This window comes from Artemia franciscana, unplaced genomic scaffold (genome assembly GCF_032884065.1).
Source record: "Artemia franciscana unplaced genomic scaffold, ASM3288406v1 PGA_scaffold_171, whole genome shotgun sequence".
Taxonomy (NCBI): Eukaryota; Metazoa; Arthropoda; class Branchiopoda; order Anostraca; family Artemiidae; genus Artemia; species Artemia franciscana.
In genome coordinates, this window is record NW_027062640.1 from 419,512 (window position 1) to 432,639 (window position 13,128).

At 33.5% G+C, this 13,128-nt stretch overlaps 1 protein-coding gene across 1 annotated transcript; it reads right to left on the reverse strand.

The window, feature by feature from the left end:
• Positions 1 to 1,139: 1,139 nt before the first annotated feature.
• On the reverse strand, positions 1,140 to 12,769 carry LOC136041384 (transforming growth factor-beta-induced protein ig-h3-like). The gene is made up of 5 exons (XM_065726040.1): positions 12,620 to 12,769; positions 10,755 to 10,954; positions 8,606 to 8,801; positions 4,330 to 4,539; positions 1,140 to 1,290 (listed from the first exon to the last, which is right to left on the reverse strand). Exons 1-5 carry the CDS (start codon positions 12,669 to 12,671, stop codon positions 1,202 to 1,204), a joined length of 747 nt encoding a protein of 248 aa, XP_065582112.1. The 5' UTR covers positions 12,672 to 12,769; the 3' UTR covers positions 1,140 to 1,201.
• Positions 12,770 to 13,128: the final 359 nt, after the last annotated feature.

Below are 13,128 nucleotides of genomic sequence, written 5' to 3' on the forward strand. Positions count from 1 at the left end.
GCATTGCCATATGAGCTTTGAACTATTTAGAAACCAACGGCTATATTAAGGTTTTAATTGAGTGTATTTGAGGAAAAGAGGGCGTTTGTGGGGAGAGCCATCTGCCCTCTGATAAATTTATACTCTTAAAAATCACTAAAACTTCCGATTTTCAATCAAGTAAGCACCCCCCTCCAAAGTTTATACGACCACTCCTTCTATGAAAACTGAATATGTTAGCTATGGGCAGTTAGAATAACTCATAGCCCTTGTCGTTAGTTATCCACTATGCTGAACAAAATGGCAATTTAAAAATTTTGATTGGACGTGTTTGGGGAAATGATGGGTAGAGAGGGCTATTCGTCTTCCAATCTCATTTGACTTCTAAAAAGAGCACTAGACCTTTCAATTTCCGATCGAATGAGCTCCTTCTGAAATTTCTATAGCAATTTCTTTTACATGAGGTGCTGTGATATATATATATATATATATATATATATATATATATATATATATATATATATATATATATATATATATATATATATATATATATATATATATATATATATATATATATATATATATATATATATATTATATATTTATAACGTATGGTGCTCATACCGCTCTTTACTCAGAAAGCGCTAAGGCACTTAGAGAGGAAATAATAGTAAGGATCTTGAGAGTTTTTGGATTGTAATTAAAGATGAAGACAAACGGTTCGTGGTCAAGTAAATGAGTATTTGACTGCAAAAGTGTCTAAAAATAATCACTGATGTACCAGTTTAACACCTTTTGGGGCACAATTTGTAGTAAAAAAAAAATATGTCTAAATGGTAAACAGGCACGTAAACGATATCTGTTTCGAAATGGCTCACAAACCCAAAACAATGCATGAATAGAAATAAAAAATGAAACAGATTATTAGAAATAAATATGGTAATCATTGGATTCTAGAAGGAGAGGAATGCAAGATTCCAAGGTGCTGTATGCGATCATATGATTGCTGAGAGTTCGAAAAGTAGATCTGTGGCCCATGTATTGGTTTACTTTATGTATTAGTTTATTTATTTAATTCGCTTCGGCTACACATTTTCTAATAAGTTTTTGTGTGCTTCTAATAACATTTTCAATTTACTAGAAAGGTTAACCAGTACCTGGCTAATAAAATGTTTTATTTGGAAACATCTTAAATCATTATAAAACAAAATTACACTTTTTATATGACAGCATCAATCACATGAACAACTCCGTTTGTTGCGACAAGATCAGTTTCGATGACATTTGCAGCGTCGACAGTAACACCATCTAAAATATATAATCTTGAGACATTTTACGTTAATAATGGCCAGCTGCGCTATCTGGTAAAAATAGTTTAGTGACAGTACAGATAAGCTCCGAGTATTTCCTTTTCTCCCAGTATTATCACCACCATCAGGAACTGAACAATGATCGTAATAAAATTTTACAGTATTTGACAAGTAATAAGACGAGAACTATGCTTTCTTTCTAGTGTAACCGATTTTTTATACTTTAAAACACCCTTGTTGATGTTTTTGTTTGGGGTTTGACGTGTTCGACCAATAGGTCATATGCGTTCGTATCACTCAGTTGTTCTGTGCCTTCTATAATCACTAGCATGCTTAGGTGTCACTTCAGTCAGTATTCACTGAACCAGAACAGTATCACTTGACTTGCTAATGGAGGGAGTTATTTGCCTGCAGCAAGCGCCTGCACATTATAAAACAAAACTCCCTGCTCTAATGGTAATAACTTTAGAACAAAAAATACAATATATTATTATAAATTACCGTCAGTGCTGGGAGATTTTTTATAATATGAGTTGTTCTTGTTTACTTTATTGTTTATATATATTTTTTTTTTGCTGTGTTTTAGTCGTCGTTTTTTTGTTTGTTTGTGATGTCTTAAAAAAAAGTCTTAAATTGTCACTTGTAATTTTTTTGTCCGATGAGAAAGGCTTCCAGACGTGGGATCGAAATATTCGGAGTATTTTTAATTTTTTTATAGTTAAAGTGTATTTTTTTTTATTTTATTTTTGTTCACTGCTTTGACGAAATTAAACCCATTTTTTCTTTGTTTAATTTTTCGTAAATGGAAAAGTAGTGGGGTCTAAGAAATTATTCTTTTATTATAATCTAATAAAAATGAAAGCCTAAAGTAACAGTTGAAAAAAGGTCGAAACAAATTCTCGTTTATATTTACTTTTTAATCTTTGATAAAGCCTTGTACATTTGTAGTGACACTGAGGAATTAAAATTAAAGAAAAACTAGGATTATTTATATTTTTTTTTTTTTATCAACAGGGTGGACTGACTGTGTTGTGGTTTTAGCAAAACAGGATTATCATTGACTATATATTATAAAACATAGTTCATTATTAGCTTCTTTTTTATATTTTGCGGCAAAACAGTCTTTGGAATACAAATGCATAAACTAATTTTTAATGTAAGGAGGGCATTTCAGGAGGACCAAATTTGAAAGAAACATAAAACCAGGTGAATTATGTGAAACAACAACAACTAAACACAAAATTTTTCTGAGATTTTTCCACAAAGATAGAATCTGGACCCTAAGGCCTTCTTCCTTGTGGAGTAATTTTACTCGTAGACGCCTTAGAGATACTTCTCAGTCATTATTATTCGCCAAAACAATTAAAATGATGGTGCAAGCAAAAACAGCTTTTAAATAGAGCTAAGGCATGTTCAAAATCTACGTTGGTTACATCCTATATACCATAATATGTACCTACTCAATTGCTTTTAAAAAATATAGGTCCTGAACAAACAAAGTTCCTCCTGTTAAAACGCATTTCCCATTTTCTATCTCATCAATTTTCAAAATCTACATTAATTACACCACATACACCATAATATGTACCTACTCAATTACCTTAAAAAAAAAGCTGATCTCGAAAAAAGAAAGCTGTTCCTGTTATATTCATTTCCTATTTTCTTTCGCGGCTCTGTTCAAAATCTACATTAGTTACACCCTACATACCATAATATGTACCTACTCAAATTGCTTTAAAAAATGTAGATCCATAAAAGAAAAACTGTTCCTGTTATACCCATTTCCCATTTTCTTTCACAGTGATCTAATCAACGTTATCAAAATGCTTCGTGGTTACGAACACTAGGTAAGGAGTAACGGGGTTGAACTCTAGAAAACAGGGTTTTGGTAACAATAGATAAATCAGTGGAATCGGATTTTCATCCTGATTTGAAATATGTGAAGTTGAACAAGTTTAAACCATTAAGCACATTTTGTTGTATATCTCGGTCTATTCTAAGTGATAGATTTAAGGCTATTTCAGTGAAGGTCAACCAAATCCAACGGAATATATCAAGAAAATATCAAGGTTTATATTTTTGATCATTTATTAACTGCTGAGATTTTAAATGGTACTTCCAATATGCTGAATGAACGTAGAAAAAGAGAAAGTAATCAAATCTCCCAAAAACACTATAAGTAAAACTAATGTGAACGGGTCTTTTCTGGGGCAAATGGTAAATTCGTCCAAATAGTAAAAAACAGAAATTAATTTACTTCGTTTGAATGTTCTTTTTCTTCCAAAAAAAGTTATTTTCAGGATTTACTTATCTGATTTTGTCATGATAGGCAAGTCTGGCTTTCAATCTTTTAAGCCAGTGTTTTCAGATGATCTTGGGTAGTATCAAAAGCTTGGCTCCCGTGGCAAGCCTGATTAGCAGAGTAGTAGTACCAATTGTAGTCTATGGGGGGGGGAATAAGCCATTTCCTTTCTGCCACTACAACACTTTTTCCTTTACAAGGACTTGTCCAATAATTTTACTCTAATAAATTTAAGAATAATTATAGTTCCTAGTGTGATCCTACTTTAGTCTAATGATGAAAATGACTAAGTATGGGCGGAATATTTTTAACAACAGAGAGGTAAATATATTTCCAGTATCAATTGAGTTCCTAATTTTAAATTTAAACAAAGAGAAATGAACTACTTGTGAAAATTTTGTGACCCAGTACTTCTCATTTTCATTTAGCTAATTAAAATTTTGACAATAATTATGTAGAACTTAGCTTTTACTTAGGTTTACTAGTTTAAAGGTACACGCAGAAGGTTATAAAACCAAAAAGGTTTAAAAGAAACTGTTAATTTTACCTCAAGAAATAAGGCATAATATGATTGATTCACGAAAAAGTGTTTTAAAAAATGCCCAAAATTATGTCATCCACAACGTTATGGTCAAAACACCCAAAATATCATGTCCAAAATTAAGAATCCTTATTCATGTCGTTTCTAAATTATGAAAATACACTCCACATATTATATAAAAGCTCAAGACTCACCAGGTCCAACGTTGAGAACTAGGTTATCATCTGAGGCAGATGGAACTTCTCCACTTGTCACCCCAGTGGCAAAGATAGTAGTGGGAGCTACGTGGCCAAGAAGAACTTTTTTCAGTGCTCCTTCAGGTTGTGAAAGAAGAGCATCAAGAACGCCTTCTGGCAGAGCATCGAAAGCAGCATTAGTTGGAGCAAAGAGGGTGAATGGGCCACCTTCAACGGGAAAAAAATCAAAATAATTTTTTGCATAGATAGTGGCTACGAAAGTCAAGGTTTGCAACATCAAGGGAGAGTTTGCTTCGTGCAAAAACTCTTAAGACTAAATTATTTATTAAGTTATATTTTAGGGTTTATATAGTACCAGTATTTTGTAGTTAGTTGTACACTTGAACTTTATCACATGCTTCTCAGACTCCTTCGAAGTTCTGTCACGAAGGGCTTTGCCGATCATAATTTCAAAGTTCAAGCTTATTTCAGATTTATCAAGTCGGAAAAAAGTTGGAATATTTTGAACAAAAATAAAAACCACCAGGAAAGATTCCACTCTTCTGTTAGTACCAATTGGAAAGTGGAGTCCACTTTCCGCCACCTGGTCTACATCTTGGAGCGCCACGTGCGCTATTCAGTTCCACCGTGCACGGAAGAGTCACCGCAACGCTTGGAACTGTTCCTCCGTACGCTTGGCACGCGCCACCTGGTGTATGTGACTTCTAAACGTCGGCAATCCATCATTAAAAGCTTCAATAACTTTTTGTAACCATTTGTGCAAACAGCGAACGCGATAATTTAGAAGGGGCTGTTACTAGTCAAACAATATTTAGGAAAAAAAAATGAAATGAAGTTCGAGCTTTCGACTCGAACTGGTTAATAGTCGAAACTCTTCAAACAGGAAAGATTACACTCTTCTGGTTAATAGTTATCACATTTTAATACTGTAAAATACGGAAATCCTAAAAGAGGCTATAGTCCTGGATTTCTTAAGGCAGCCGATTAATACTATTTGACTGAAAAGCATTCCAAGCTTCAAAAATTTCAGATGTGACTTTCGCGGATAAATCTCAAAACCCGGTACTTACCCCCGGAAAATAAGATCAGGTTGCTATTGAAGGAGAGCTAGTAGAGTTGCATGTACGAGGTTAAATGCTTAGGGTCTAAATACCGAATGTTAGAGGGTTAAAGAAAGAAGTACATTCGCCTATTTGAAATGCTTATTTTTAAAAACTAATATGATGTCGACGAAAAGTCAGCAATATGAAAAAATGCTTATGAAAGATGACACTTAAAAGTGAAATTTTGAAAGTATTTGATCACCGCTGTCACTGACCACTATTCTCTTTCAGGAACATTCAATAAAAAAAAACAAGTTTATGTAACTGAAAGTAAGGAGCGACATTAAAACTTAAAACGAACAGAAATTACTCCGTATATGAAAGAGGCTGTTCCCTCCTCAACGCCCCGCTCTTTGCGATAAAGTTTGACTCTTTCTCTCAAATCTACTTTTTAAAACAGTGAAAAACTTTTGCAAAAAGAACGTTCATTTATGAACGTTTTTGCATTAATGCATGTCTTGGTTTTGGCTCTCCGCACATGAATAATTAGAACGAAATTTGCATAATTTTTTTTTTTTTTTTGCTAAATGACTTTTTCTTAGTTTTGATCGGACTGTCTTAAGAAGGACGGAGTGGGGGAGGAGGCCTAGTTGCTCTTCAATCTTTTGGTTACTTAAAAAGACAACTAGAACTTTTAATTTTTCACGAAAGTTTTTATTAATAAAAAATATACGTAACTTCCAAATTAACTTTGGTAACGAACTTCTATATTCCTATATTTTTACTACGTAGATTAGGGGGTTTTCCCCCTCTTTAATACCTTGCTCTTTGCACTAAAGATTAAATTTTGTCCCAGTTCTTTAAGAATGACCCCTGAATCACAAAGGCCGTAGAAGAAATAGTTACTAAAATAAATTACTAAAAATACTTTAGCGTAAAGAACAGGTATTTAGAAGGAGATGAGCCCCTCATATGCGTAATAATTTCCGTTCGTTTTGTTTTAATGCTGCTCCTTACTTTCAGTTAAAAAAAAACTTTTTTCATATTTATCATTTCATTGTCTTCTGTTTTAAATAATATTAGAAAATCTTTCGCCCCCTTCATGGAAATTCTCTCCTCCCATGACGTATTCCCCATTGAAAGATCCTTCCACGTAACCCCTCCCCTCAAGCGCCTCCCTAACCAGGAAAAAAATTCCCCTGAAAACGTCTGTACACTTCCCAATAACCATTACTGTATGTAAACACTGGTCAAAGTTTGTAACTTGCCGCCCCACCCCTGGGGCCTTCGAGGGAGTAAGTCGTCCCCAAAGACATGATTATTATGTTTTTCGACTATGTTGAACAAAATGGCTATCTAAGAATTTTGAACCTTTGACTTTGGGAAAAAATGAGTGTGGGAGGGGGTCTAGGTGCCCTCCAATTTTTGGTCACTTAAAAAGGACACTAGAACTTTTAATTTCCTTTATAATGAGCCCTCTTGCAGCATTCTTGGAAAACTGGGTCGATACGATCACCCCTGGGGAAAAGAAAAAAAAACAAATAAACACGCACCCGTGATCGGTCTTTTGGTAAAAAATACGAAATTTCACGTTTTTATAGATAGGAGCTTGAAAATTCTACATTCAGGTTCTCTGATACGCTAAATCTGATGGTCTGATTTTCATTAAGATTCTATAGCTTTTAGTTATAGACTCTTTTTAGTTTAGATTCCATGACTTTTAGGGGGTGTTCCCCCTATTTTCCAAAATAAGGCCAATTTTCTCAGGCTCATAACTTTTGATGAGTAAGACTAAATTTGATGAAACTTGTATATTTAAAATCAGCACAAAAATACAATTCTTTTGATGTATCTATTAGTATTAAAATCCCATTTTTAAAAGTTTCGTTTACTATTAAGCCGGATCGCTCCTTACTACAGTTCATTACTACGAACTGTTTGATCAAATGAAGAGACAAAAGCCGATATGATTAGGAGGGAGAACTTTCCCTGATTATATAAAGTGTCACCTAAGACATTTTTGTCCATACCCTGGATAGGGTTGGATCTTTGAAGTGGCTGATGGGCGAGAAACAGCAGGGGAGATGTTAGAACAGTGACTGCCTAAATATCGCCAATGAAACCATAAGACACAGAAGAAACATTCATCAAGTTGGACAAAAAAAAGCAATTATAAAAACAAGTGAGGTCAATTTTTGGCTATTGGAAAAAAAAGAAAACCTCTCAAAAAAGGAAAAAACTCAAAAAAGGGAAGGAACAAAGTAATATATTTAAGAAAAAACTAACCTTTTACAGCAAGCTAAACCGAGTGAGAAATATGAACAAAAAAAATGAAAGACCATTCAAAAATTAAATTAGGTAGAAATCATGAGACTACTGCAGCCTATCTACTGACCTGAATTGTATTGAGAAAGTTAATAGACCTTGTTAGAAAAAAGGTATGTAAGTTGAAACTCTTTTTATTAAATTCTCGTAAATAGGGTTTATTAAACATCCCAGTATCTTTGCTTAAACTGATGTCTTTATGTATGAAAAACAAAAAGATCAATCAAGCAGATAGCTTCACTTACTAAGTAACTTTACTTAGTAAACTTTACCTTCACCTTCCTTAGTAAAGGCAGTTGGGCGCAGTGAAGATGTTAAAAGTAGAATAGCCAAGGCCCAGGGTGTTTTATCACAGCTACACAAATTTTGGGAGAATAGGAAGATAAGTGTGCAATCCAGGATCAGAAATACTGAAGTTACAGTGATAATAGTGGTCAATATGGTTCTGGAGCATGGAGCTCCAAAAGCGGAGAAAGACTTGGTAGATGTTTTCCAGAGACATTGCCTGCGGATTCTCTTGGGTGCCATACTGGCTGACCGTATTTCAGACAGTAGGCTGTGCGAGAAGTTTGGTTCAGTTCCGGTTTCTAGGGTTGTGATAAGAGATAGGTTGAGAAGGCTAGGACTTGTTCTGTGTATAAAGGATGATATATTGTCAAAGATCTTCCTTTTCGGCCAACCGTCTAGGGCTAAACAGAAATTAGGTCGTCCTTGAGAGGATGTCGTAAAGAAAGATTTAAGGGAAATGGAACTCCTTGAGAGGGGGTGTAAGGAGGGAGGCTTTGAACAGATTGCGATGGAGAAGGAGCTAACGCGGCTGTGTTGGCCTCAGGTGACTTAGTGCTGAGGTGAGTTCTTGTTAGTAGTAGTAATATAAACATATCTTAATTATAGCAAAATCTTACCAGTTAGGACTCCTGAAAGACCAGACAATTCAATACACATTGAAAGAGTTGTAAATCGACCTTCTGAATCATCAGCAAGTACAGTTGGAATTGCTCCAACTGGAATAGGGAAGAGAACTTTGTTGATAACTTGTACCATACCGTTATCAGCCCACTCATCTGGCATTGTAACGGCTGCCCCATTGACGGTATATGTCTGCAGGAAAATCAGAAAAAAGTTAATAGATGAGCGTGGAAATCTAGAGCAATTTCTCTGCATACATAAAATAAATGAATGTAAATCAGATACAAAAGATTGTGAGAAATTAAGGTAGGCTACTGGCTAATCTAGCCCTGTGCAAATTTTGGTGATGATAACGATACGATAATACACTTAAACTTTCTTCGGATTTTTACTCAGTTACCTAGTGTTGTCTGTCAGATAAACTTAGATCTTGGGTAAGGTTTAGAATAGATGACATTAAATTAAGTAAGAATTAGAATAAATTAAGATACTTAAATTAATTAAAAAAAATCAAATAAAATTAAGCCGCTGTAATGCAGCTTCCTAAATCAAAGTCACAGTCAGAGACCATTAAGCCTTTTGTGTGGGTGTCAAAGGAGATGCTTGTATTGATTATTCTATAATGATAAACTTGAAAGTTGAAAAGTTAAAGTTGAAATGAAACCTAGTTGTAACGACTTTATTTGTTTCCCATTTTTAATTTTTTTACGCACATCAAGAAACTTAACTACCAACAAATATCGCAATAAAAATCACAAATAGCATATCAGATCAAAAATTATAAACCAAAAGTCAACAATAAATGACAAACTGGGAAGTCAAAATTCATTAGTTCAGCAAAAGTCATTGACAACGTCAAGTTTTGCCACTATATATCACTAAATTCAACCAAACCTATGACACCCTATTGGACAACAGAAGTATAAAGGTTAACCTGAAACGGAAATTTCTCTGTTTAGAATATGGTAACCATAAAATAAAAGTCTAAGTTTTTGTTTCATTATAGTAATGGAAAATCTAATGAAAAACGTTGTTTTTAATTAGTTTCCACTAAATAGCAAAGTCAACGCATTACTTGTGTAAGGGCGATTATCTACATTTTCAAGTTTAAATTATATTTATGCTAAAATATATTTTTATGCTTTAATGTTCAACACATAGCACATGGATAAGAAAACATAAAACATACTTTTCTTTTATGAAGCCTAATTCATAGTATTCGACCGATTGCTCCTTTTCCTTTTTTAAAACCTATATTTTCATAATTTACTTTTATGGTAAATTATTCGACCGATTGATCCTTTTCCTTTTTTAAAACTTATATTTTCATAATATACTTTTATTATAAACTGTTTTGTTTGTTTATTCACTAAACTCCCTTTAAACTTGGAGGTTAAAATATCATGACAATTGGCTTAGAATTTAAAAGTGGCTAAAGACCCAAGGATTGGAGATAATATTTCGTAATTACTTCTTTCAGTATATTACAATGATCTTGAAAATACTAAATAATGGAAAAAAATTGCATCTCATGAGCTCTAAATGATTATATTTGACCATTTGTCTGGAATGGCTTCAATTCACAAAAGTGTAGGGGTAAGGAGAGGGAGCAAAATATACTTTTCAAAATCTAGGAGTGAGTAGGTAATTGTGTTTTTAATCGATTATTTTGAATGAAAATGTATGAAAAATGTATTTTTTTAAAAAGGAGGGTAGGTGAATATGAGATCTAAGGGCCAATTGTCCCCTCTCCTGTCAATTGACGCAATTGCTTGCTCGTTGTCACTTTTCTTCATAAACATTATTTTTTACTGTTGCAGTTGATCATATAAGACTTACAGGCAGAAGCATAAATTACTAAAGGTCGGGGGGGGGGGGTCTTTTTCCAAGACAGATCTCAATCTAACGTCTCTTGGCCCAGTTACTCCATAGATTTTCATTTGTCCTCCTCAACAGTTTTAACCATGGTAAAAGTGCTTTTTATTATTATTGTTGGTGTTATAATTATGTCATTTTTACCAACCTTTAGAATAAAAGCTTGCCCCTCAAGAATTCTTTCAAGTTTACACCAATATTCGTAGAACCCCGTTGTTTTAAGTTACTTATGATTAATACTTTGGATGTGTACAACGGATATGTACTTACTGAGTCATAGATATTAGTGCGTACAGTTGTACCTTCCAGCGTTGTCAATGTTGCATCATTTTCAAACAAGGCGAGAGTGACATTCCCAGAAGTCATGTGATAGTTTAGAAATCTGGTAAGAAGATCTGCATCAGCAAGCAGGGTATCGATCAATGCCTGGTCAAAAGCCGTGTCTTCAGGTGAAAATATAGTGTATACCTCTGAAAATTGAAAATAGATTGATTTGCTTAACATTTCCATTGTCATGTGCAGGGTTTCAACCTGGATAGAATTTTGGCTAATTCAATTTTAGGCAAACTTCATGCCAAGCTTCTTAATCTTAGATCAGATTAATTTGAAACGTCTTCAAGCATGACCTATAGATCATTAGAAACAAAGATTTTAAACCTTAGCAAACAAACTTAATTACAGAGGACACTCAGTTAAATATAGGTCTATATACTAGCCTTCAAGCCTTTTTTAAATATTCTGTGACAATCCTGGTCATATTCAGTGTAAAGTAGGACATACAGAGTAGATAAACTGATTGAAAGTCATCGTACGATACCAATCGATTTTATGGTACATTGAATTTTTTATTTACTATGTTGGATTCATAATTGGTATTTATTGAAATTTTGTTCAAATGACGAGCACAGTTTTGGTCGTTACAAATCTACGATGTCATAACGTGCAAAAAGGTCGTAAGTTAACAATTGAGGTTTTATAATAAATCAGGAATCAACTTAAATAAATTACATTTATAAACTTTTACTTATGCTATATTAGATATATGTCAATCTTTATGGTAAGATGGAATTTGGAAAGTTCTGTCACTTTTATTTTTCGAATAATTTAACAGTCTCTCCTGTTTCAAAATTACTTCTACAATAGGGTTCTCTAATATGCTGAATCTGATGGTGTGATTTTCGTTAATATTGCATGAATTTTAGGGGTGTTTCCCCCTTTTTTCTAAAATAAGGCGAATTTTCTCAGGCTCGTAACTTTTGATGGGTAAGACCAAACTTGATGAAACTTATATTTTTAAAACAGCACAAAATTGCGATTCTTTTGATGTATCTATTGGTATCAAAATTTATGTTTTTTAGAGTTTTGGTTACTATTGAGCCGGGTCACTCCTTACTACAGTTCGTTACCGCGAACTCTGTGATTCCTCATCCCATCCTATCAGAATAGTCAACTATCCCAAGTATGTTGTATATACAGTTTACAGTTTGAGGTGGAATAAATATATATAAAAAAATAAATGTAGCGTATTGTTTAATGGAAGTTTGTCTTCTTCAATGGATATTTAACCATCAAAGCAGCTTATAAATTGAACTTTAAGTAAACAGCAACCCACATCAAAAGAAAACAAAACTCTAGAAAGCGAAATACTGAAAGAAATATGGACATCAAAGGAATCTTTTTTGGCGTTGAATCTGTATATGTGTTAAGTCCATTAAGCTTAAACATACATACCAAAATTTTTATTTTGAAAAAATCTGTATAATGGAAAAAACCCTCCCCTCCATAAGAAACGGCACAAACTTGATGAATATAGCACAATCTCATTTTAAATTTCTTAAATATTCAAACTCAAAATATTAAGACATCTACAGGGATGATTGTATCGAACTAGTGTTTGTAAGACTGGAACAGTTAATATTCCAGTGAAAATTTTTGGACCCACAAAGTCTTGGGACCCATTTATTAAGAAAGATAACATCATGGTTAGAATCTCCCTTACCTCTACTTTTAAAATTAGTCATTCAATGTCCCGATGGTAGGGCAATTATGAACTACCGTAAAATCTGGCATTATTTATCGGTATTTACAAATAAATGCCAATTAAATCTATGAAAATATACTTTACAAAACTGTACCTTCTCCAGTTAAGAGGCCAGTAAATCCAGCCTCGATCATCAAATCGACCATTGTAAAACAACCGACATCTTCAAGTTCCTGTAAAAGATTGCCATGTCTTCCCTGGATGCTGGCTCTTTGCCTCTAAATAAAAAAGGGAAATCTTTGAAAGTATAAGAATTTTTCAAGGGTCAGGAGGAATGAATTTGTTTTTAAGTTTTCAAGAGAGTATTGCCTCTTTTTCACAGAAATGTTAATCTCCTGGACAGTTAAGAAGTTTTAAGTACAGTTTTGATTTAATCAATATTCATTCAAGATTTAAGATCTTCAAGATCTTGCGGAAGAAAATGTAATACCATGCAAATACCAAAATGAAATAATTGCATTCTGTCATATAGAATACAGTCTAGAGTCTAGACTGATACCCATGGTGGATTTCTATCATAACATATACCACAAGATGCTTTTTTTTATTATTTTTCAATGGTATTAAAGCTTTAATTTGTAAAAATATATACACTTTACGCTA